The 22,112-nt window shown below is 56.2% G+C and overlaps 1 protein-coding gene across 2 annotated transcripts; it reads left to right on the top strand.

The window, feature by feature from the left end:
• The first annotated feature begins 3,586 nt into the window (after nt 1-3,586).
• Nucleotides 3,587-21,039, top strand: ABCC2 (ATP binding cassette subfamily C member 2). 2 transcript variants are annotated; one of them, XM_074158949.1, is made up of 32 exons: nt 3,587-3,628; nt 4,172-4,345; nt 4,829-4,954; nt 6,030-6,164; nt 6,570-6,692; nt 7,017-7,072; nt 7,315-7,540; nt 8,160-8,344; nt 9,122-9,299; nt 9,780-10,034; nt 10,511-10,576; nt 11,062-11,199; nt 11,541-11,687; nt 11,980-12,064; nt 12,158-12,224; nt 12,405-12,531; nt 12,671-12,847; nt 12,963-13,130; nt 13,435-13,621; nt 14,485-14,614; nt 15,054-15,159; nt 15,421-15,640; nt 16,187-16,341; nt 17,029-17,184; nt 17,286-17,485; nt 18,125-18,251; nt 18,637-18,738; nt 18,833-18,976; nt 19,247-19,405; nt 19,635-19,801; nt 20,133-20,327; nt 20,910-21,039. In XM_074158949.1, the coding sequence occupies exons 1-32, from the start codon at nt 3,587-3,589 to the stop codon at nt 21,037-21,039; spliced, it is 4,653 nt and encodes a 1,550-aa protein (XP_074015050.1). The 2 variants fall into 2 exon arrangements, with proteins under 2 accessions (XP_074015050.1, XP_074015049.1); XM_074158948.1 differs by having other exon boundaries at nt 13,435-13,665; nt 14,511-14,614.
• The last annotated feature ends 1,073 nt before the right edge of the window (nt 21,040-22,112 follow it).

Here is a 22,112-nt window from a genome sequence, read left to right as displayed (position 1 = left end):
ATCGGATCATTGAAAACCTATAACCGGGACTAACTGTGTGCCTTCAGCTCAAAGGGTACGTGATCCGCCCGAGATATCGATGTCTCCCAAAACACACCTGTAAGAGACTGACAGGAAAACCAGGATGTCCCAAAGTTTGCTTGCTGCAAGGTTTTTGCCGCTACGTGGTGTACGGGACAGCAAAGGGTGTATATCCTTGGTTCTCAAAGCAACTACATCTTGTTTGCTCCAGATGCTTTCATCCCATTCCTTGGGATCCCGTGACCGTTCTGTAGTGAGAGCACGAACTTGGGAAATGGAAAGCGTACTTTTCCCCTATTTGTCAGGAACGTAGGTGGAAGTTCTCGAGGCAGGAGCTGGGAAGGCAATGGCTGCTTGGGTCTGGTGTCAGAGCCAGCTTCAGCGCTGACAGGTACGCAGGGAGTAGGGGGGATCCAAGCTCAGAAGAAGAAATAATGAAATCTGTGGTTATAGTCCACATAGTACAGAATATCTGATTTAAGAGTTCATAGTTTATGTTAGGAAATTTCATGAGTCACGGTGATGATTAAGATACTGGTAGCAAAATTAGTGTGAATATTCTGCTGATACAGCTTCCCTAGCATCATAAACACAGAGTTTCATCCTATCCTTTCGTGCAATGTTGAAAAAAGAAAAAAAAAATAGAAGAAAGGAGCTTTTGAACTCACACATAACAAGGCAGAGAAACAAACCCTTCCAAAACAGAAATGAGCAAGTGAGGACCGGACTAATTTGTAGATCGCATTGCAGAAGCCTCTGTCCTGGCCCAGGCCCTGTGTGAGAGGGGCATGAAGCAATGCCTGAATTTGAAAACTTAGATTATAAGATAGACTAGAATCATAGAATCGTCTAGGTTGGAAGAGACCCTTGGGATCATCGAGTCCAACCATCAGCCCCACTCTACAAAGTTCTCCCCTACACCGTATCCCCCAACACCACATCTAAACGGCTCTTAAACTCATTCAGGGATGGTGACTCAACCCCCTCCCTGGGCAGCCTCTTCCAGTGTCTGACCACTCTTTCTGTGAAAAATTCTTTCCTAATGTTCAGTCTAAACCTACCCTGTTGGAGCTTGAAGCCATTCCCTCTCGTTCTATCACTAATTACCTGTGCGAAGAGACCAACACCAACCTCTCTACAGTGTCCTTTCAAGTAGTTATAGAGAGTGATGAGGTCTCCCCTCAGCCTCCTCTTCCTCATACTAAACAGTCCCAGCTCCTTCAACTGCTCTTCATAGGATTTGTTTTCCAGGCCCTTCACCAGCTTCGTTGCCCTCCTCTGCACTCACTCCAGCACCTCGATATCTCTCTTGGATTGAGGTGCCCAAAACTGGACACAATACTCGAGGTGTGGCCTCACCAGTGCCGAGTACAGGGGGACAATCACCTCCCTACTTCTGCTGGTCACGCTATTTCTAATACAAGCCAGGATGCCGTTGGCTTTCTTGGCCACCTGGGCACACTGCCGGCTCATATTCAGCCGCTTGTCAATTAGAACCCCCAGGTCTCTTTCTTCCAGGCAGCTTTCCAGCCACGTTTCCCCAAGCCTGTAGCAATGCACGGGGTTATTGTGGCCCAAGCGCAGAACCTGGCACTTGCCCTTGTTGAAACTCATACCATTGATTTTGGCCCAATGATCCAATCTACCTAAGTCTCTCTGCAGAGCTTCCCTATCCTCCTGGGAATCAACACTCCTGCTTAGCTTGGTGTCATCTGCAAACTTGCTGATGATACACCCTACGTCCTTGTCGAGATCATCAATAAAGACGTTAAACAGAAATGGTCCTAACACTGAGCCCTGAGGCACACCACTTGTGACCGGCCACCAGCTGGATTTAAATTAGATGGTGGATAACAGATGGGTAAAGGCAGTGGAGCCCAGGGAATGGTGTGGTATTGTTGGCCAGAGAGATCTTACCACTTGGATTAGCTTGGTCCCAGTGAACATTTTCTGGGTATTATGGAAAGAAGCTTTATGGAAGGAGCTGAAGGACAGTGAGGTGGGTTTGTGGGTTTTTAGGAGGAGCATGTCCCAGGTGCGAGGGTGGAGAAAGCGGGGGTGTGCTTGCTTTGAACGTTGAGGACAGCTGGCCTCCTGTGCTGAGCAAAGCTCTTCAGCTCTGAATGAGAGACCAAAGATGGGGTGAGGATGGGCTGTGACGTACTGAAAACAGATGAGCCATGGGACAGAGCATTACATAGGAAGGTGTCACGAGCAAGCGATGCCCTTGGCAGCAGTGCTCCAGGTGGGTAGAAGCAAAAGCAGAGAAGCCCTGTGCCAGTGACCAGAAAGAAGAATCACGTCAGCGCTCAGGATGGAGATGGGCTGAGGGGGTGACTGCTCCATTGACTTATTTCTTACCCATTGCATCAGAGTGCTGCTCTCATCAGCAGAGTATGGGTTCTGGCCCCGGGGGACCTAGCACTAGGGGTATCTTTATTTACAAAAACAAGTGGATTTAATCAGACAAGACAATAATAATTAACCAATGAGTTGGACATTGAACCTTCATCTGCTATTGATGGTGAGGAGGTTGTTCCTGAGCAATTACTCATTGTATGACTCTTGACTTAAGAGTTACCTCTGACTCCATGAGCAGTGAGACAGCAGAATCCTTGCAGTCACCCTACCGTCCCCTTTTACCACCCTACCGTCCCCTTTTACCAAGAGCGTGCATGACAGAGCAAATTCAGTTCCAGCCTTAGAGTGGCACCACCCCTACCTGCCCCTCCACCTCCACTTTTCTAAGCAGCCGGGGGATGAGTTAGTGGCAGCCGTCCTCCTCGGGAATGCTCCTCTGGCTGTCTTGGATGTTGGGAGTTGCCTTTAGAATGAATATTTAAAGTCTCTTTTGGGTTTTGCGGTCAGTCAGCTACTGCAATGTACAGACAACACAGAGACGTGGGAAAAGAAGAAGCGAAATGAAGAGCTGGGAGAATCTTCAGGTTCTCCAGGCCACAAGTAGTTGGTAAAAGCAACCTGGATTCTGGGGACTCCAAAAGACCACTGCAGCATGCGGTCAGCTCAGCTGCCAGATGCTGCAAGTCCCCAGCCTGCAGCACAGCTGGTGCCCTGGGCTTCCTTGCTGGGTGGTACACGATAAAAAGGTTACTGAGGGACCAGCCTTTGCTGGACTTTTCGGCAGCGTTCATCAGGCTCATTCTGGCAGGAAAGGTCTGTTACACCAGAGTAAGTTGTCTTTAGCGGGTCCGTACGAGTTTGTCTCAGTGTGCGTTGGTGAAGGCTGTGGGTTCTGAGCGATGGCTGTGGTGTCTGGGGGTGGTTGTCACAGCGGCTTCCCTGCATCTCCCCTTTCATCTCTTTCTTGGGCCTTCCTCTCCTCCCTTCCCCAGAGCCCATGCAGTTTACAAAGCCCTTTGGGTCACTGCTTTGGTCTGTGGTGTTGTGCAATAGGACCAAGTTAATAATTAACCGCATGTCATCAGGGTTTTTGTCCCAATACCGCTTGAGGGTGTGTGGGGACTTTTATCCCAAGCATCCACCCAGGACTCTCACAAGCAGGCAGAGCGAGGGGAAGGAGCTTCCATCTCTTCTCACCTGAGCGATGCCGGCAGCCCTGGATGACTTCTGCGGCTCTGTGTTTTGGGTGAGTGGCTGCATCACCCCCATCGCCCGTTCGTGGGGTGGGACACGCAGTGGAAGGGGAGAGCAGTAGATCCCACGGCTCACAGGGGGTTCAGCCAGAGGTCGGCTGAGGTTCTGCTATTTATCCAGGGCTGCCATGGCACTGAGTGCCCTGCGCTGCCTGGGTGATGCCCATGAGATAACCATGCAAATGGCAGTGACCTGAGCGAGTACTGTCCTGTTCTAGCCCCGCAGCCCGGCTGGGGACACAGGACACCCTGCACGGACATCTCGGGGAACAGTCTGTGTCCAGCTGCTGCAGCTGGGTTGGCTCCAGCAAGGGGTGGTTGTGGCGGAGGCCCTCCTGGGTTCAGGCAGATAGATGGGTAGGGGGACATTACCTGAGACCTCGGATGAGCGCTGAAATGCTCAGCCGGGAAGGTGGGTGCTGAGGAGGAAGGAGGGTGCGATGAGGTGGAGCAGGGTGGGCAGGAGCTATAGGAGTGCTGGGTCTGAAGGTTGAGCCATCCCGAGTGACTTGGCTGGCTGTCTTTGCTGTCCCCAGAATGCCTCCTACCTTGCTCGTCCAGATGCCGACCTGCCCGTGTGCTTCCAGCAGACTGTGCTGGTCTGGGTCCCCCTTGGCTTCTTCTGGATTTTGGCTCCGTGGCAGCTCCTGCCCATGTGCAAATCCAGAACCAAGAAATCATCTGTGACCAAACTCTACATCATCAAACAGGTAGAGAGGGGCTGAGGAGGCGCAGAGGGCAGGCTGGAGCAGCCTGGGATGGAGATGTGGTGAGCGGAAAGCCTCTGGGCTGGAGTCAAGTGTGGGATGGAAAGATGAGAAGGGTAGGAGAGAAGGAGCAATGGGCTAGGGCACCACCTGGGACGAAACGTAAAGTGGGGCCCAGGATGAGGCATATCTGGGACAGAGGGGGTGACAGGGCTGGGATGCACTGGGAGGGGGGGCTGGGGTGTGTACCGGGGCCTCTCATATTGTGGGCTGTTATTCTCCAAGCTTAAAACAATGGCAGTGCTGCTGTGGAAGTGCTGCATGTTCACAGGATCCTAGAAAGCTCTCCCGGGCCGCGTTTGGGTTGGAAAAGGTGTAACAGTGTATGGGGGACAGTGCTTTTATGCCCGACTGTTGTCTGCCAGGGGTTCCCAGTGCCCATGGTGGGCTGGGTCTCCCCTCACGGCTGGTCCCCTCTCCCTGCAGGTGCTGGCTGCCTTGCTGATGCTGACGGCAGTGGCGGAGTTGGCCCTGGCGTTTGTAGAGGACACGGAGCAGAACCCCCTGCCAGCTGTCCTGTACACAAACCCCAGCCTGTACATCGCCACCTGGGTAAGGGATCAGCCAGTAAATGTGCTGTGTGTCACCAAAGAGACAGATTGTGAGGCCGCGGGGCCAAGCAGCAGACAATTTCCCACAGCACAGGGATGAGCTGGAAGGTGTGGCCACGAGGGAAGCGTAGCCTGGAAGATGGGTAGGGACCATCCCTGAACATCTGCGGGTGGTGCAAAAGGGCAGCAGGTTGAGGGCAGGTGTCTGGTTGTGTGATGCTCCGTCCTTCTATCCTTTAAGCTGGGATGGATACTATGCCTGTGAGTGTAGCTGAGCTCTCTGGCAGAAGCCTTAGTAGCAGCAGAGTGGGGTTCACGGGACTGATTGCACAGCGTGAACATCGACCACGGCTTGCTGCTCCGATGTCTCACAGTTTCCCACGGGTCGCTGCTCAGTTTTGTGTGAAGAGCTGAGAAATGCCCCAGGATACCCGGGCAGAGGAGAAAGCTGAGGACATAAGGGCTGTTAGCCTGATGGAAGTTGTAGATACCTTACACGAGACATGGGATATTCTAACAGTCTTATTAAAGCCATAACTCTCAGTAGCTACACTTAAAAGCAAAAGTAATACCACTGTTTGCTATCTTTCGTATTTTGTCATGTCATTTAGTTTCAAGTGCAGAGTTCGTGGGAGTTCATAAGCCAAGGGGACTGCCCAGAGCGGCTGCACTGCTGGGTCTCTGATCTGGCTGTAATTCCAGGTCTGGAGGCAATATGCAGGAGACAGGGTGTGACTCCCCACAGCTGGGCGTATCTGAGAATCTGGGGTAAGAACAGCTAAAAAGAGAAATAGTGCCCTGCTGTAATGCTAGGGTGTCTTCAGACCTTGCTTTTCCTATGAGGAGCCTGATCTTATGTCCTCCTGAAATAAACCTTTGCCCTGTGCGATTAACTCTGAAGCTTATGTAGAGTTGGCAGCGACCTCAGGCACTGGGAGCTCAGTGTCTTCAAGGCAGAGGATCCCAGCAGATCACCTGTGCCGGCATGCCGGGACACACGCTCCAAAGGCACATTCAGAGACTAGACCTAGTCCTGCAGCCTTACCTGAACTTCTGACTGGTTTTCCTTCCCCCAGCTCCTGGTCCTGCTGATCCATGATGCGCGACGCTTCTGCTTGTGCAGAGACTCGGGGGTGCTTTTCTGCTTCTGGGTGTTGTCCCTGCTCTGTGGGATATTGCCGTTCCAGTCACTGCTCCGGAGAGCCCTACAGGTTGGGTTTGGCAGGAAGCTCCGTGCTTCCCCGCGGTCTTGTTCTGTCCCTGAAGAAAGTCCCTTCAGACTTCATCTCTTGACAAGCTCTCAGTGGTATCACTGAGCTCCCAGCTGCCCTAGGGACCTTGGGGAACCGGAAGAGACCTGAGAAGGAATTTCTCTTTGAATCTGGGGAGGTGTAGGCTCTCCAGGACCTATTTCTGCCCTTATGGACTTATGGGAGGAGGTCGGGGAGAAGCAGGGAGGGGTGGCGAAGGAAAGCTGAGCCAGGACCCAGAGCGAGTGTTGCACTGCCTGGTTGGGCTCAGCCATGTCCACTGTCCTGGGGATGGATCTTATCTCTGAGGGCCAAGTGCCCTTGAGACAAGCCCCAAAAGTCACCCTGGCCTCTCCATTCCTGCAGGAACCAATCTCCAATGTGCCACGGTTTGTCCTTTTCTTCATCTTCTACGGGCTCCAGTTCCTGCTCTTCCTTGTCTCGGGCTACTCAGACATCGCCCCAGAAACGAAGGAAATCGCGAAGAAGGTGCGAGGTCCTTGTGGGATTTGGCTTGGGGTACCGCATCCTGGTGGAGCAGGGTGGACTCCATGCAGAGACTCTTCCTGGTCCCTGTGGAAGGGCAGGTCTGGGGACTCCAGCAAGGGGCTCGGTGAGAGCTGGAGGCTGCAGCATGGGGCATCTGCATGTGTGTCCAAGGGGGGTGTGCGAGATGGGCTTCCTGGGGCTGGAGTCGACACAGTTTGAAACCTCTGGGGTTCCTTAACGGCTGGGGGTGCCGAGTCAAACTCTTGTCAACACTATCCCTCAGCATCAACGACCTCTTGGTACCCACTTTGTTTTGTACCCTAGAACCCAGAGGTGACAGCCTCTTTCCTGAGCTCCATCACCTTTGAATGGTACACCAGGTGAGCTGGGCTCGGCGGGGGTTTGGGCTGGTGCGACGCGGGGTGCTCTAGGGCTGGGCCAGTGCTGTTTGGGGAGGCCTGCAGCACAGGGTGCTTGGAGTTCATCATGAGAGGCACCACATGCAGCGCAGTCTGTGCAGCTCAGGGCCGGGCTGAGTGTGAAGGCTCTGCATCTGCAGCAAGGACTCTCCCTCATGGATGATGTTGGAGACTTGCTGAGGGGAGATTTCTCTACTCCACAGCATAGTTTTCAAGGGCTATCGCAAGCCTTTGGAGGTAGAGGATGTCTGGGAATTGAAAGATAAAGACAAGACGCAGGCTATTTACACTGCTTTCGAGAAGAACATGAAGACTGCGGTGAGGAAGGCCCAAGCAGAACTGGAAAAACGGAAACGCAAGAAAAGACGCCGGGAAAGTGATCATGAGAACAGTATGAGCAAGGCCCAGAGCCAAGACGTGCTGGTGCTGGTAAATCCCTTCCCACTCCTGACCTTGCATGGGACTTGAGAGATCCAGGTCCAGCCCTGGGGAGTACGGTCACCTCACCTCCCTGCAGCCCGCTTTGCTGGGTTTTCCTCCCTTTGATTCTGCAGCGCCATAGGCAAGGACAGGGCAACCCACAACAAGGTCTTCCCTGTCCTCGGCAGATCCCCACGTTTTGAGAGACCAAGAAAGTCTCCATCCTTCTGCCCTGTAAAAGGACAGGAACCACCCTCAAGTCTGCAGTACAAGCAGCTCCATTATATCTGTCTTTCCCCAACCCTGTTGCCTCCTAGCAGTGAGGTCAGAGTCAGCATCACCCTATGATCACCCCTGGCCTCAGATTCTTCCTGGGGTGCCTGATTTTCCATCTGAGGGATTCAGGCTGGTCTGGGCTTTGCAGCAGTGGTCTTCAGCACATCTGCACAAAAGAGGTGTCAGTTGGTGTTGGGGGTGTATGAGGAGCAGAGATCAGAGAGAGGGAACATGACGAGTTAAAAAGCTGAGGCCTCGTTGGGATACCTGGTCTGGGGGCTGTGGCACTGCCCTGGAGGCATCCTTCCAAGTGCAAGGAGCCTGCACAAACAGATCCTTTACTTCTCTCTAGGAGGAGAAGCAGCCGAAGAAGAAGAAGAAGAAGGGGAACAAAGAGGATGCCAGCCCTCGCAAGGATTTCCCCAGGGGGTGGTTGGTGAAAACCCTGTGCAAGACCTTCTGGCAGAACCTCCTGCTATCAGTGGCTTTCAAGCTGGTGCATGATGGACTTGTGTTTGTCAGCCCCCAGCTGCTGAAGTGAGTCCTTTCTCTCTGTCCCTGCTCTGTCCTGGCTGTGCACCCAGCCCCACCACCTCCCCATGTGCACTGCATCCAACCCCACCATCTCCACGTGTGTACCTCTCCCAGCCCCACACCCTGGGGACTTTTTGTGCCCTCCCTAAAGCTGTGAGAATGTGTTACAGTTTAATGAAGAATTGATCTGAGCTGGCTGCCAGCTCTTATGGGTGATATCTTGCTGCCTGCTTCCTACGTCCTTTGTTACACAGTCCTGCTCCCTCCCTGGAAACAGTCCTGGCCCTTCATGAATCAGTCCAGCTTAGCCCAGCAGGACCTGCCCAGTTTGTTTTGCGGAGCCTCACAGTCTCTGTGGATGATCTGATGCAAGTCTGGGTATTGAGCCTGCTGTCTGGGCAGGGTCTCTGTCACCTCTCTTGTGAGGACGCTCTCACAGAATCACAGAATGATATGGGGTTGGAAGGGACCTCTGGAGATCATCTAGTCCAACCCCCTGCCAAAGCAGGTCCACCCAGAGCAGGTCCCACAGGAACGTGTCCAGGCGGAGTTTGAATGTCTCCAGACACGGAGACTCCACCACCTCTCTGGGCAGCCTCTTCCAGGGCTCTGCCACCCTCACAGGAAAGAAGTTCCTCCTCATGTTTAGGTGGAACTTCTTATGTTCAAGTTTGTGCCCATTCCCTCTTGTCCTATCTGCTCTCCCTGCGTTGGTTTGGAGCATCCTGCCTGGGTCTGTCTCGGTAGGGTGAGGGTCTCATGGGCCACTCTGCCCTTCAGGCTGCTGATCGCCTTTGTGTCGGATGAGGAGTCCTTTGTCTGGCAAGGTTATCTGTATGCCATCCTGCTCTTCCTGACGGCACTGATCCAGTCCCTCTGCTTGCAGCAGTACTTCAGCCTGTGCTTCCAGCTTGGCACAAACGTGCGCGCCAGTCTCATCGCTGCCATCTACAAGAAGGTTGGTCCGGGCTTCCTCCAAGCTGGGCTGGGGATACTGGCATCCATTTCCTGCCCCATCAACCTGGGGCAACTGGGGTGTTGCCCTTTACTTCCCAGGAAGGCACAGGGAGAGCTTGGCTTGTGGGACACCCAACCCAGCGCTGGGGACACTGTGGGTGCTAGTTCTGCCTGGGACCTGGGTGCTGCAGCTGTGTGTTTGACAGCTACCAGGGGCTGAGGGAGGTTTCTCTTCAGAGCAGTGCCACACCAAGGGCAGCTGCCACTGAAATTCCTGCACGAGGATGTTTCCTTGCCCCCGGCATCCAGTGGCTCAAAGTGTGGAGGCAGGGCTGGCAGCACCTGTGGCCAGCAGAGAGGCACCAGGAGCAATCCCAGGAGCAGTTTCAGCCTGGCCTGCTAATGTCCTGCTCTGTGCCAAGCTGCTGGCAGCCAGGCTGCTCCCAGAGCTGCTGGCAATGACTACACTTTCTCTCTCCAGGCACTCACCATGTCCAGCACTACCCGCAAGGAGTCCACAGTGGGAGAGACTGTGAATCTGATGTCAGCTGATGCCCAGAGGTTCATGGACATGACCAACTTCGTTCACCAGCTGTGGTCATCCCCCTTGCAAATTATCCTGTCCATTGTCTTCCTCTGGGGAGAGCTGGGCCCCTCTGTCCTGGCTGGCATCGCAGTCATGGTGCTGCTCATCCCCATAAATGGGTTCCTGGTTGCCAAGGCCAAAACCATTCAGGTCAGTGGTGGGTGGAAGATCCTCCCTGGCCTCCCACTCCTGAGGCCCACAGTTGCTCCCCTCACTTGTTTTCCACACTCCCCTACCCTTCCCTGTTATGCTGGGGATCTTTCCCAGCCTGGAAGCTTACCTGACTTGGGCTGGGGGTGTCCTTAGCCTGAGCTGGGAGCTGATCAGCTGCGACAAGCAGGAGGCAGGTGGTACCTGTTCTACCATCACAGCTGAACTTGAACGGGGCTGGGTGCAGCCTTGAGGACTGAAAGTTAGATATTACCAACCATAAAATAAAGCTCTAGCTTCCAACTGACAACAGGGTGCTGTTATACCCAGGTTGTCCAGAGCCCCAGGGAGCCAAGGTCCGGTTTGGTGGGATGGCTTCTCTGGGCTCTGGAGCCCACCCTTCCGTTCCCACCCTTCACCCTCCCAAGGGTGAGCTGCTGTCTGGTTTAGGTGACCTCTGGCTCTTCTGTTTGTAGGTGAAGAACATGAAGAACAAGGATGAACGCATGAAAATGATGAGTGAAATCCTCAATGGAATCAAGGTGAGCAGTGGAGTAGAGACTCCTTGCTGCGCTGTACCGGGAGGCAGCACAGCTGTGTAACCCTACAGCACCAGTGTTAGAGTGTAGCTTGGGGTCCCTTGTCTAGGGTAGCCAAGCCTCAGTCCCTGCAATTCCCTTGAATTCCTCACCTCTTGAAAGGTTGGCTGGGGAGCAGTTCTGGGTACCTGGACCAAGACTTAGGAGCCAAGAGAGGGTTTTCTGGGGATTTCCTGGATGGCTGTGGTGGTGAGCAGGCTGCCATGGTTGGCAGAGGTGCTGGCAGTGACCTGTAAGCCGAGGATGAGGGAGTGGGAATGCTGTGGGGAAGTGCTCTGAGCCACGGGGAGGACAGGAGAGGGGAGATGCAGTGGACAAGCCGGCTTCTGAGCAAGCCAGGAACTGGTGATGGAGGTGCTGGCCACCAGCAAGCTGAGGCTGGAGGTAGGCCCTGAGGCCAGCAACCTCTCACCCTGGTTGTACCACAGATCCTGAAGCTTTTTGCCTGGGAGCCCTCATTTGAGAAGCGAGTCAATGAGATCCGGGGACGTGAGCTCAAGAACTTGGTGAACTTCAGCTACCTGCAGTCAATCTCTATCTTCGTGTTCACGTGTGCCCCCTTCCTGGTGAGTGCCAGTGGGGCTGGGGAGGGCTACACCTTCCTCAGAGCTGGGGTTGGGCTGTGTCCAAGAGGATGGGACAGATCAGGAATCGTGGCTGGAGTACTTCTGCTGGGAGGAAGGGGCTGGCCGACAGATGCCTGGGATGCAGAGTATGGTCCTGGCTGCTGACAGGAGGGCTGTGATGGAAAGGGGTTCCATCAGAGCGGTGTGATGGGGCGCAAAGGAGAAGAGAGGTGGGAGCGGAACAGTCCCCAGCAGAAAGGTGCTGCTGAGGCCTTAGGGAAGCATGAGGGGCCGGGCTACACAACCACACTGATGGTGGCTTTCCCTGCTGTCTATCCTAGGTTTCCTTGGCCAGCTTTGCTGTCTATGTCCTGGTGGATGAGAACAACATCCTGGATGCACAGAAGGCCTTTACTGCCATCTCCCTTTTCAATGTGCTGCGCTTCCCCATGGCCATGCTGCCCTTGGTCCTCTCTTCCCTGGTGCAGGTCAGTCCTCACACAGGACAGGGGTGCAGGGGATCTCATGATACCTCTGCCCAAACCAGCACCTGGGGCTCAGGTGTGTGATGGACCTGGGTCTTGGACACCTGGGCAGGGGTCAGCACACAGGGTTCTGCTGGCAGTGGAGTGGGACAGGACTCACATACGTTGACACAGGCTTGGGGCTCAGAGGTTGGGGCTGGTGCTTGGGTTGGGCTGTGTGGATGGGGTGCTCTTCTTACTGGGCTTCTGCCAGCCCACCCCATGCCCACATGCCATCCTCTTTCTGCCATGGCAGACCAATGTGTCAACTGCGAGGCTGGAGCGCTACCTGGGCGGAGAAGACATGGACACCTCAGCTATCCACCACAACCCCATTGCAGGTAGGTGGACCTCCAGGTCAGTCCCTGTCCCAGGTCACAGGCTGGCCCAAGCCTGGGCTTTCCCAGCCCTGAGGGGTGGCTCTCTGCTGACAGGCAGCGCTGTGCGTTTCTCGGAGGCCACGTTTGCCTGGGAGCGGGACGGCAACGCTGTGATAAGAGAGTGAGTGCTCTGCGCCATGTTGGGGACGGATGGGTGGGGAGAGGGAGTCTTTCCACGTTGTTAGTTGGGGACGGAACTCACCTCTCACAGTGTCCCGGGGACACTGCTCCGTGCTGGCCCTGTGCAGGAGCTGGTGGGTGACCTGGCAGTGCTGCTTCCTCAACCATCCTGTCTTTGCAGCATCACCCTGGACATCACGCCTGGGAGCCTGGTGGCCGTGGTGGGGGCTGTGGGCTCAGGCAAATCTTCGCTGGTGTCAGCCTTGCTGGGGGAGATGGAGAATATCAAGGGACACATCAACATCCAGGTGAGAGGAGCCGGCCGGTGCCGGGGGCTGTGGGGGTGCCTGGGAGTGAGGCAGCAGGGCAAGGGCTGGTCCTGGAGTGGTGGCTCAGGGCAAGGACAGGCTGCAGGAGATGGCAGTGTCCTTGTGTCTTTTTTTCCAGGGCTCACTGGCCTACGTCCCCCAGCAGGCCTGGATCCAGAATGCCACCCTGAAAGACAACATCCTTTTTGGGTCAGAACTGGACGAAGCCAGGTATCAGCAGGTCATCAAAGCCTGTGCCCTCCTTCCAGACCTGGAACTGCTGCCTGCGGGTGACCAGACAGAGATTGGAGAGAAGGTATCAGCCATGGGTTTCCCAGATTTTCCCGTGGGTTTCCCATGGCATCTGCAGCAGAGGACAGAGCTGTTGTCCCGTGCTGGCCCAGGGCTCAGAGATGTCCCCTCCCTTCCAGGGCATTAACCTGAGCGGGGGCCAGAAGCAGCGGGTCAGCCTGGCCCGGGCAGTGTACAGCAACGCCGACATCTACGTCCTGGACGACCCGTTGTCTGCTGTGGACTCTCACGTCGGCAAGTACCTGTTCGAGCACGTGCTGGGGCCAAAAGGGCTGCTGCAAAAGAAGGTGAGCACCCGTGCCCTCCTCCCCACCACCCGGCTGGGCAGGAACGGCACTGGCACGGTGTTGACCGTCCCAGGAAGTCTGAGGTGCTTGCTTGGGGGATATAGAGAGGTCCTGTGGGGCTTTCACGTGAGGCAGCAGCAGGCAGCGGATGGTTCGTGGGTCCCCAGAGGGGAGCCCTGTGTCCCCATAGCCAGGCAGCGATAAGCAGAGAGGTCCCCAGGTAGGGGATGGAGAGTTCGCAGGCGCATGGCTGGGGGGCAAGGGGTGCTCTGGTGCTCACTGCCCTGCAACCACTTTGTTGCAGACGCGGATCTTGGTGACGCACGGTATCAGTTTCCTGCCCCAGGTCGATAACATCGTGGTGCTGGTGGCAGGAGCGGTGTCTGAGCACGGTTCCTACACCACCCTGCTTGCAAACAGGGGAGCCTTTGCCCAGTTCCTGAACTTGTACGGCAGCCAGGAAGAGAACGCTTCAGAGGAAAATACCGCAGGTACTGGGAACACCACAGGGCTGCGGCCGTTAGAGGGGCCGTGCGTGTGTCTTGGGGTTATGAAAACCCCAATTCCTGATCCGTCAGTCTGTCCTGGCTCTATCTAGCCCAGAGCCCAGTGGCGGCTGCTGTGAATCCTTCCCAGCTTCTAGCAATCAGCAACACCAGGACTTTCTGCCTGAGATTTGCACCCAGGCGTTGTGTTGAACAGCCAGCAAAGGACCTGTCTGATTTTTTTTTCCACTCCTTTTTTAGTTCATTTATGTTTATGGGTCCCATAATCTTTTGTGGCAACAGGCTCCACACCTCAGCGATGCTGGGGTGAGGAAGATCCTTTGGTTTATTCCAAACACGCTGTTGCATAACATTACATCTTTATCGTGTCCCTCGGTGCTATGGGGAGGGATGGTGCTGGGATGCTCAGCCTGCCTGGGCTCAAGCCAGGTGTCCAGCTGGAGCTTGGCGATTCCCAGTCCGTCCCCACAGGACCCATCGCCACCTGCTCAAAGAGGTGTTCCTGAGCTGGAGTGACACGATCTACCAGATCTTGCACCTATTAAACTAGCACAAATCTCTGCTCAAGGTCCCATTAGTGGTGCTGGGGTAAGTCAGCAGCAGGGGCTGCCTCCGTGCAGGCCTTCAGCCCTACGGCCCCTGGTGGTTCTCTCTCCAGCACAGCAGATTTCTTCCTCCTCCTGCTGCACCGGGCTTGCAGCAGGGTTGGAGAAGGTATGATGTGAGGTGGTAGGACACTGCCCGGGCCCGGGGTGCCGGGGGGAGCTGAGTGCAGCAGAGATGTGGTGCACGGAATCTGCTTTCTCCTCAGTGCCTGACCCTACCTTCCCTCATCCCTGTCCTTGTAGCTGTTGCTTCAGCTGGGGACCAAGAGCAGGGTGATGAAGACGAGCCTTGTGTGGAGGAGGGTCCTGAAGATGTGGTGACCATGACCCTGAAGCGAGAGGCCAGCGTCCGTCAGAGAGACTTCAGCCGCAGGTGAGGACTCAGCCTGGGCTCTCAGCTCTCTCCCCTGGCCCCTGCACTGCTCCCTCAGAGGTGGGGGTCTGGGGGCTTCACTGGTGGGACTCCTACAGAGAACGGGCTGGGAGCCTCCCTACTTGCTCCTACCACCAGCCGCGCTGGGTAAGGAGCATCCGATCTTGCCTAAAGGCCATGTTACTGTGTCACAGCCTTACTCTGTGGTCTTCCCTGAAACTCGTGCCACTGGTTTGTTCTGCTTTTGGGGACAAGGGCTATGATTTCATGGCTGCAAATGCCTAGGGCTTCCACAGGACTCATTCAAAGCTGCCCAGTTAGGACATTATTTCCCAGAGGGCTCCAGCTCTGGAGTCCCAGTGCAGCATGGGGATGGACCCCAGGAGAGAAGGACCCATCCGGCACCCTGTGACTAACTCTGCCCATTGTCCCCCCGCAGCTTTAGTAAAAACAGCACCAATTCCTTGGAGAAGGCCCAGGAGGAGCCCCCCAAGAAGCTGAAGGGCCAGCAACTGATTGAGAAAGAAACTGTGGAAACCGGCAAGGTGAGGAGGGTGGATGGGGTGGGCACTGTGTTGCCCTGGCTTGCTGCTACGAGACCCTGCCTGTGGCTCAGAGAAGCTGGTGCTGGTGTTCTGTGACCTCGTTGCAGCCGAGAGGCACTGAAAGAGACAGAGCTGCTGGGGCTGGTGGGCGAGGTGGTGGAGAGGAGCAGTGTGGGCAGCAAGGGGGGAGTCCCAAGGCTGTGCTGGTTGTCATCGGACACGGTTTGCTGGGCAGCGGTGATGGGCTGAATTGGTCCACAGGTGAAGTTCTCCATGTACCTGCGGTACCTGCGCGCTGTCGGCTTGTGGTATTCTTTCTGGGTTGCCATGGGCTACGTCGCGCAGTACGTCGCCTTCGTGGGGACCAACCTGTGGCTCAGCGCCTGGACTGATGATGCGCAGCACTACCTGAACCAGACCTATCCCGTGGAGCAGCGAGACCTGCGGATCGGTGTCTTTGGGGCGCTGGGGGTGTCACAAGGTGAGCGCGGGAGCACAGAGGATCCTGTGAACCTCAGCTGCGTGGTCCAGAAGGGATCTGGCTTGCAAGGCCTGCAGCCAGCGGCGCAGCAAGGAGCAGGGGGCCCAGCGTTGTGTCCATCTGCCTGCTGCTGCCTTCTCCCTTGCTCCCGGCTCAACTGGGGACAGATATCGGTGTGAAGCCACCATAAATTTCCCCAAGAAGTCTGTGGTGCCCCCTTAGGCTGAAGATTCATAGATTCATAGGTTGGTCCAGGCCGGAAGGGACCTCCAAAGGTCATCTAGTCCGAACTCCCCGCAGATCACCATCCTTTACCAGCCTGGAGATAGTGCCAGGCCCCAAGGCTTTCCAAAAGGGTTAATGTTCTTCCTCTGTGGTGGGACACAGTTACTGGGGTCTCCCAACAAGGTGGGGTGCAGGACTATCACAGTGGGTCGCTGCGGATCTGATGGCTTGGAGGTGCTTGATGTGTCCCTTGACCCAAAGGGTGCCTGGAGCCAGTGCCACGCATGAGCTGGTGATGACCACCCTGTTCTCTCCTTGCAGCCCTCTTCCTGCTCTTCGCAACCATCCTGTCTGCTCACGGTGCCATGCGAGCCTCCCGGGTTATGCATCAGCAACTGCTCAGCAACATCCTGCGCGTGCCCATGAGCTTTTTTGACACGACCCCAACTGGCCGCATTGTGAATAGATTTGCCAAGGTGAGAGAGAACAGCCCCAACAGGGAGAAGGTGTTAGTTCCAGCAGGTCTGGAGAGTGTTGGGGTGGTGGCACAACCCTGTTGCTGTTTAGCACTGCACAGGTGAACCCAGATCAGGGCCTGGAAGGGACCAGAAGGGCATGCTGGATGTCAGGCTGACTGTCAGGCAAACAACTCCCTGGGCTGTACTAGCAGGAGAGTGGCCAGCAGGTCACAGCAAGTTATTATCTCCTCTCCTCAGTGCTAGGGAGGCCACACCTGGATACTGTGCCCTCTTTTGGGGCCACCTGGTCAAGAGGGATGTGGAGAAACTGAAGAGGGTCCAGAGTAGATTACTTGAAAGAGGCAGGAGTCTGCATGGACCTGGGGTCAACCCTGTCCCTCTCTCTGCCTCAGTTCCTCCCCTGCATCCTGGGTCCAGATGAAGATGCGGTTCCCAAAGCTGGTCTGTGTTACAGGAGAATATTATAGAAGGCTTGTCTGTTAAATCAGCTGTTGCCAAGCTCAGAGCTGTAGCCCTAAATGGGGTTGTGACCCTAACGCCAATTCAGTGTCATCCAGTATTTTTGCAAGTGTCTGGTACTGCGTTACCACGAGTGTGTAGGAACCCCATATGTGGGGCGCCTTTGGGCTTCTCCCTCTCTCTGGGGTCACTAACTGCTTCTTCCTACTTCTTTGTACACTACAGGACATCTTTACCATAGATGAGACCATTCCCATGTCCTTCCGCAGCTGGCTCTCCTGTTTCATGGCCATCATTAGCACATTGCTCATGATCTCCTTGGCCACTCCATTCTTCGCTCTTGTTATCATTCCCTTGAGCATCTTCTACTATTTTGTGCTGGTGAGTAACCGGGGCTTGAGGGAAGCTTCTGCCCCGCTTGGAGCAGTGTCTTTGTGGCTGCTGGGCTTGTGTTGGTAACCAAGCTGTGTCCCTCATTTCAGCGCTTCTACGTCTCCACGTCACGCCAGCTTCGGCGTCTGGACTCTGTAACTAGGTCTCCCATCTACTCCCACTTTGGTGAGACAGTGTCAGGCCTTTCTGTGATCCGGGCCTATGGGCACCAAGAGCGGTTCCTGCAGCGAAATGAGAGCACCATGGACATCAATCAGAAAACCGTTTACTCCTGGATAATCTCAAATAGGTGAGTTTTACTCCTTGTGCTGCAGCACAGCCCGCAGCACCTCTGCCCAGGGGCTTCTGGGTCCTGAGGGAGGTCCCCGAGATGCTGCAGTCCTCCCTCTTGATCTCAGGACTGAGGGTCTGTGTAGGAACTGGGGGACCTTGCGACAGGGGCAGCATCTGTGGGAAGGAGATGTTTTAGGGTGATTTTGAAAGGCAGAGTGTGCCCCCCTGTGAAGTGCCCGGAGCCTGGGCAGGGTGAGCTGCGCTGCCAAGGGCTGAGATGCTCTTGGTGGGTTCTGGGGAGAGGCTGATGGTCCAGGCCAGGTGGGAGTGCGACGGGAGCGCTGTCTGGTGTTGATGTGTTACTGGTTGGTGCTTTGGGTGCGTGTGGGTTGTATAGCTGGGACTCCTCTGATACTTGGCATTACCAGCACAGGAGGTAACGTGAGAGCCAGGGAGTGACAGGTAAAATGTCCCTGCCTGCAGAACTGGCTGCAAATCACGTGCCGTGTAGGTGCAGGTACCGTGTGTACAGCGCTGGGCTCGGGGCTGGGAGCGCAGAGATGCTGGTGGGGTCCTAGTCTTACTGGTGGCCCCTGTGTTGGGCACAGGCAGGTGCCTCTCCCACCCACCCCTCAGCTGTCCTCTCCCGGTGCAGGTGGCTGGCCATCCGTCTGGAGTTCGTTGGGAGCCTGGTGGTCTTCTTCTCTGCGCTTCTAGCAGTGATTTCAAAGGGCACTTTGGAGGGTGGCATCGTGGGCCTTTCCGTCTCCTCCGCCCTCAATGTGAGTCAATGGAAGCTTTTTCTTACTCCAGGACAGGGCTGTTCCCGGGAGCTCTGAGCTGGCTGCGGGATGCTGCCCTGCCTCCAGCTCGGGTCCATGGAAAGGGGATCACCTGGGGAGCTGCAATGGAGCCAGGGGAGCACACATCCCAGCGTGAGGGGGATACTTGCTGCCATGGGGAGGAGCGTGTTCCTGCTTCTGCATCCCACGGAGATGTTTCAGCAAAGCCTTTGAAGGGCTGGGGAGAGGGGACTGAGGCTGGGAAATGGAGAGTTGGGGGCCCGGCCATGGATGCTCAAGCCCAGACTGAGCCCCTGAGCAGAGGTTGGAGGTGGTTGTTCCTGGGTCCCACTCAGCTCTGCACCCTCTGGGCTCTGTCCCGCAGGTGACCCAGACGCTGAACTGGCTGGTACGCACCTCTTCAGAGCTGGAGACAAACATTGTGGCTGTGGAGCGGGTACACGAGTACACCAAGGTGAAGAATGAGGTGAGGAGGTCAGGGTCCGGGCAAGCACCTGCTGCACAGCTCGGTGGTAGCCAGTGTGGCAGGGTGCAACCCCCCAGCGCTCCTGTGCCCCCAGGCTCCATGGGTGACAGAAAAGCGCCCACCCCGTGGCTGGCCCAGCAAAGGCGAGATCCAGTTCGTTGACTACAAAGTTCGTTACCGACCTGAACTGGAGCTGGTACTTCAGGGGATCACCTGCAATATTGGGAGCACCGAGAAGGTGAGGACTTCTCTGCCTCTGACCTCACTATACCCGTTCTCTAGTGACACGGTGTTAAAGTTGTTCCTGTCCTCTTACCTTTGGTCTGTGGGCTGGGGAGGGTTGGTGACAGGAGAGTGGAGACTTGAGCGGTGGGGCAGGGACCAAAGGAGACAGTCTGGGAGATGGTGATTGCAGATGCAGGACAGAAATGCCCACCAGACCAAGATGGAGAGCATCTTCCCTGTTTTCTTCAGCCCTGCCAGTTGGTCTAAATAGCTGCTTCTACAGGTTGGGGTTGTGGGTCGGACTGGGGCTGGAAAGTCCTCCCTCACCAACTGCCTCTTCCGGGTGCTGGAGGCGGCCGGAGGGTCAATCTTCATCGACGAGGTGGATATAGCGACGATCGGCCTCCACGACCTGCGCCAGAACCTCACCATCATCCCTCAGGTGACTTGACCTCACCTGACCTTCCCGTGTCCCAGTGCACTGGCTGGCCACCCCAGGCTCTGTGCCCTGGGCAGCACATTGCCCTTAGTGGGTGCTGTGGGGGGTTCAGGGGCTGTGAGTGTCCCATCGTCACCTCCCCTGCCCAGCTGCCCGCCGAGGTGGGCAGGATGTGGCCAAACTCGGGGGCCTGGAGCCATGGCGTGGCTGAAAGCAGTGCTGTCCCTGGCAGGACCCTGTGCTCTTTACTGGCAACTTGCGGATGAACCTGGACCCCTTTGACCAGTACACAGACGAGGAGGTCTGGAAGGCCCTCGAGCTGGCCCACCTGAAGACATATGTGCAAGCCCTGCCTGAGGGGCTGCTCCATCTTGTGAGCGAGGGAGGGGAGAACCTCAGGTGAGTGGAGACGTACCCAGCTCCCTTCCCCTCGGTCCCAGGGAACAGCCTGGGAGAGCAGCCTCCAGCAGAGGGGCTGTGCAGGGACAAGGGCACACGAGCTTCTGTGAGGGAAGGTGGGAGAAAAGGGTCAGTGCTGTCAGGGAGCCAGCATGAGCCGACCCTTCCGTGGTGGCCCAGAGAGCAGGATGCTGAAGGAGGTGGCACTCGTGGTGGCAGGTGATCAGCAGGGGCAAGGCCAGGGAGGGCTGGCCAGGCAGCGGCGGGATCAGGGCTTGCAGAAGCGATGCTGGTGTCTACCTAGTAACGCCTGTTCCCCGCTTCATCCCAGTGTTGGGCAGCGGCAGCTCGTGTGCCTGGCCCGGGCCCTTCTCCGCAAAGCCAAGATCCTCATCCTTGATGAAGCAACGGCAGCCGTAGATCTGGAAACTGATCATTTAATCCAGACGACGATCCGGAGTGAGTTCGCCAACTGCACTGTGCTCACCATCGCCCACCGCCTCCACACCATCATGGACAGCAACAGGTACCGCGGGGCAAGGGGAGTGGGGCTCTGGGCTCCTAGGAGGGGGCAAGAGGTGGCCAGGGGCAGGAGCAGGGATGCAGCCAGAGGGGCAGGGATGGACATAGCGCCTGTGACAGCAATATACAGAGCTTCTAGAAGAGTGGAACAGAGGGATGGGAAGGACGGCCATGCAGTAGTTATGCCTAGACGTAGGAGAATGTCTTTTGGGATCCTTCCTTACTGCAAGAGGCCACAGAGAATCACAGAATCACATGGGGTTGGAAGGGACCTCTGGAGATCATCCAGTCCAGCCCCCTGCCAGAGCAGGTCCACCCAGAGCAGGTTGCACAGGAACGTGTCCAGGCGGGGTCTGAATGTCTCCAGAGAAGGAGACTCCACCACCTCTCCGGGCAGCCTGAGAAGTTGCTGATACTCTGTGTGTCACCCGCCAGTGCAGGGAGCGGAGCTGTGCCCTCACTTCTGTGCAGGGGGGAGCCCCACAGCTGCCCACAGGAGTGGGGGTCGGTGGGGTTGTAGTGTGGGCACCAGCAGCACTATGGGCTGGGACCCCGGGAGCTCAGGCCACCTCGTTCCCTGCTGCAGGGTGTTGGTGCTGCAGGCCGGGAGGATTGTGGAATACGACAGCCCTGAGGAGCTGCTCAAGAAGCAGGGTGTCTTCTCCACCATGGCAAAGGACGCTGGCATCACCGCTATGGAAAGCACCGCGCTGTAGGTGGAGCAGAGCAGCCTGCGGGGGGTGCGGGCAGCCCCTGCCCACGGGCACTCACGGAGCAGCCACCGCCTCTCCCTGCGGCTGGGCTGCCCGGGAATTTGTCTCTCTGCTGGGAGACGGAGTGGGCAGCTTCTCCGTCTGTCGGGGAGAGTGGATCTGGACTGGAAGGAGCTGTTAGCCTTGCCACCGCACCCTGCCTGCTGCGCACAGAGGGCCTGGAGCTGCATAATTTATTCCAGTAGAGAGGGGGAAAATGTACGTGTCAGGCAGGGAGGCCATGGCCCCCTGGGGGGGGGTGTCTCAGTTTTTGTACTTCACCACCCTGGGGAGCCTCGCCGAGAGCTGCTGTAGCACTGTGGAATGAAATTTAGTTTAATCTAAGACCGAATGTTATCATTTATTTACTTTTTGTAACTGTTTCTTGTCTTCTAACTAAAACTTTGACTTTAAGACATGCTAAACAAGCTTCAGTTTACCTTTAAACCTGGCTCGTGTTAGAGGGGAGTTGGTAACACGGGTTCTACAGACACACGTGGGTGGGGAGCCCCCATCGAGTGGCACAGCTACACCCAGGCACGAACCCCACTCTCTGGCCGGGGAGGTGGAGAAGCCAGGGCCTGCCTTCCCCATGGCTACAGCTCCCTTTGACTGTGGTGAAAATAACCGAGGTGGTCCCTGGGGCTGTGGTCACCACTGATGGAGCAGATCTGGAGCTCCAGGACAGATCTCCAGGCTACAAACCCGACTGTGCTGGAGACAAGCTGGAGAAGTGCAGGCACATGTATGTGCCACACTGACACGCGGCACACGTGACACACACAAAACACAGTGGTTACTGGTGACAAACTTTTGACCCTTCTTTGTTCTTGGTCATGAAAGGCGGGAGCTGCAGCACTGACACCGGCTGCCAGCACGTCCCTGGTGCGCTCTGCGGCTGCCTACCTGCTCAGAGCAGAGCAAACCCCTTCACCCTGGCCAGTGGCAGGAGGGACACAAGCCCCCAGCAGCCCCAGTCACGTAAGACGCAGTGTCAGGGAGAGGGCAGTGCCAGCACGCCAGCTTCATGAAGAACT

Source organism: Numenius arquata, chromosome 15 (genome assembly GCF_964106895.1).
Source record: "Numenius arquata chromosome 15, bNumArq3.hap1.1, whole genome shotgun sequence".
NCBI classification, from domain to species: Eukaryota; Metazoa; Chordata; class Aves; order Charadriiformes; family Scolopacidae; genus Numenius; species Numenius arquata.
This window is presented reverse-complemented; position numbering and strand designations above follow the sequence as displayed.

Coding starts and splice junctions, on each gene's coding strand:
- ABCC2 (XM_074158948.1), top strand. CDS start 3,587: ATGCCGGCAGCCCTGGATGACTTCTGCGGCTCTGTGTTTTGG. Junction 7,541..8,159: donor GCCAAGACGTGCTGGTGCTG/GTAAATCCCTTC, acceptor ACTTCTCTCTAG/GAGGAGAAGCAGCCGAAGAA. Junction 16,342..17,028: donor TTGTGAATAGATTTGCCAAG/GTGAGAGAGAAC, acceptor TGTACACTACAG/GACATCTTTACCATAGATGA.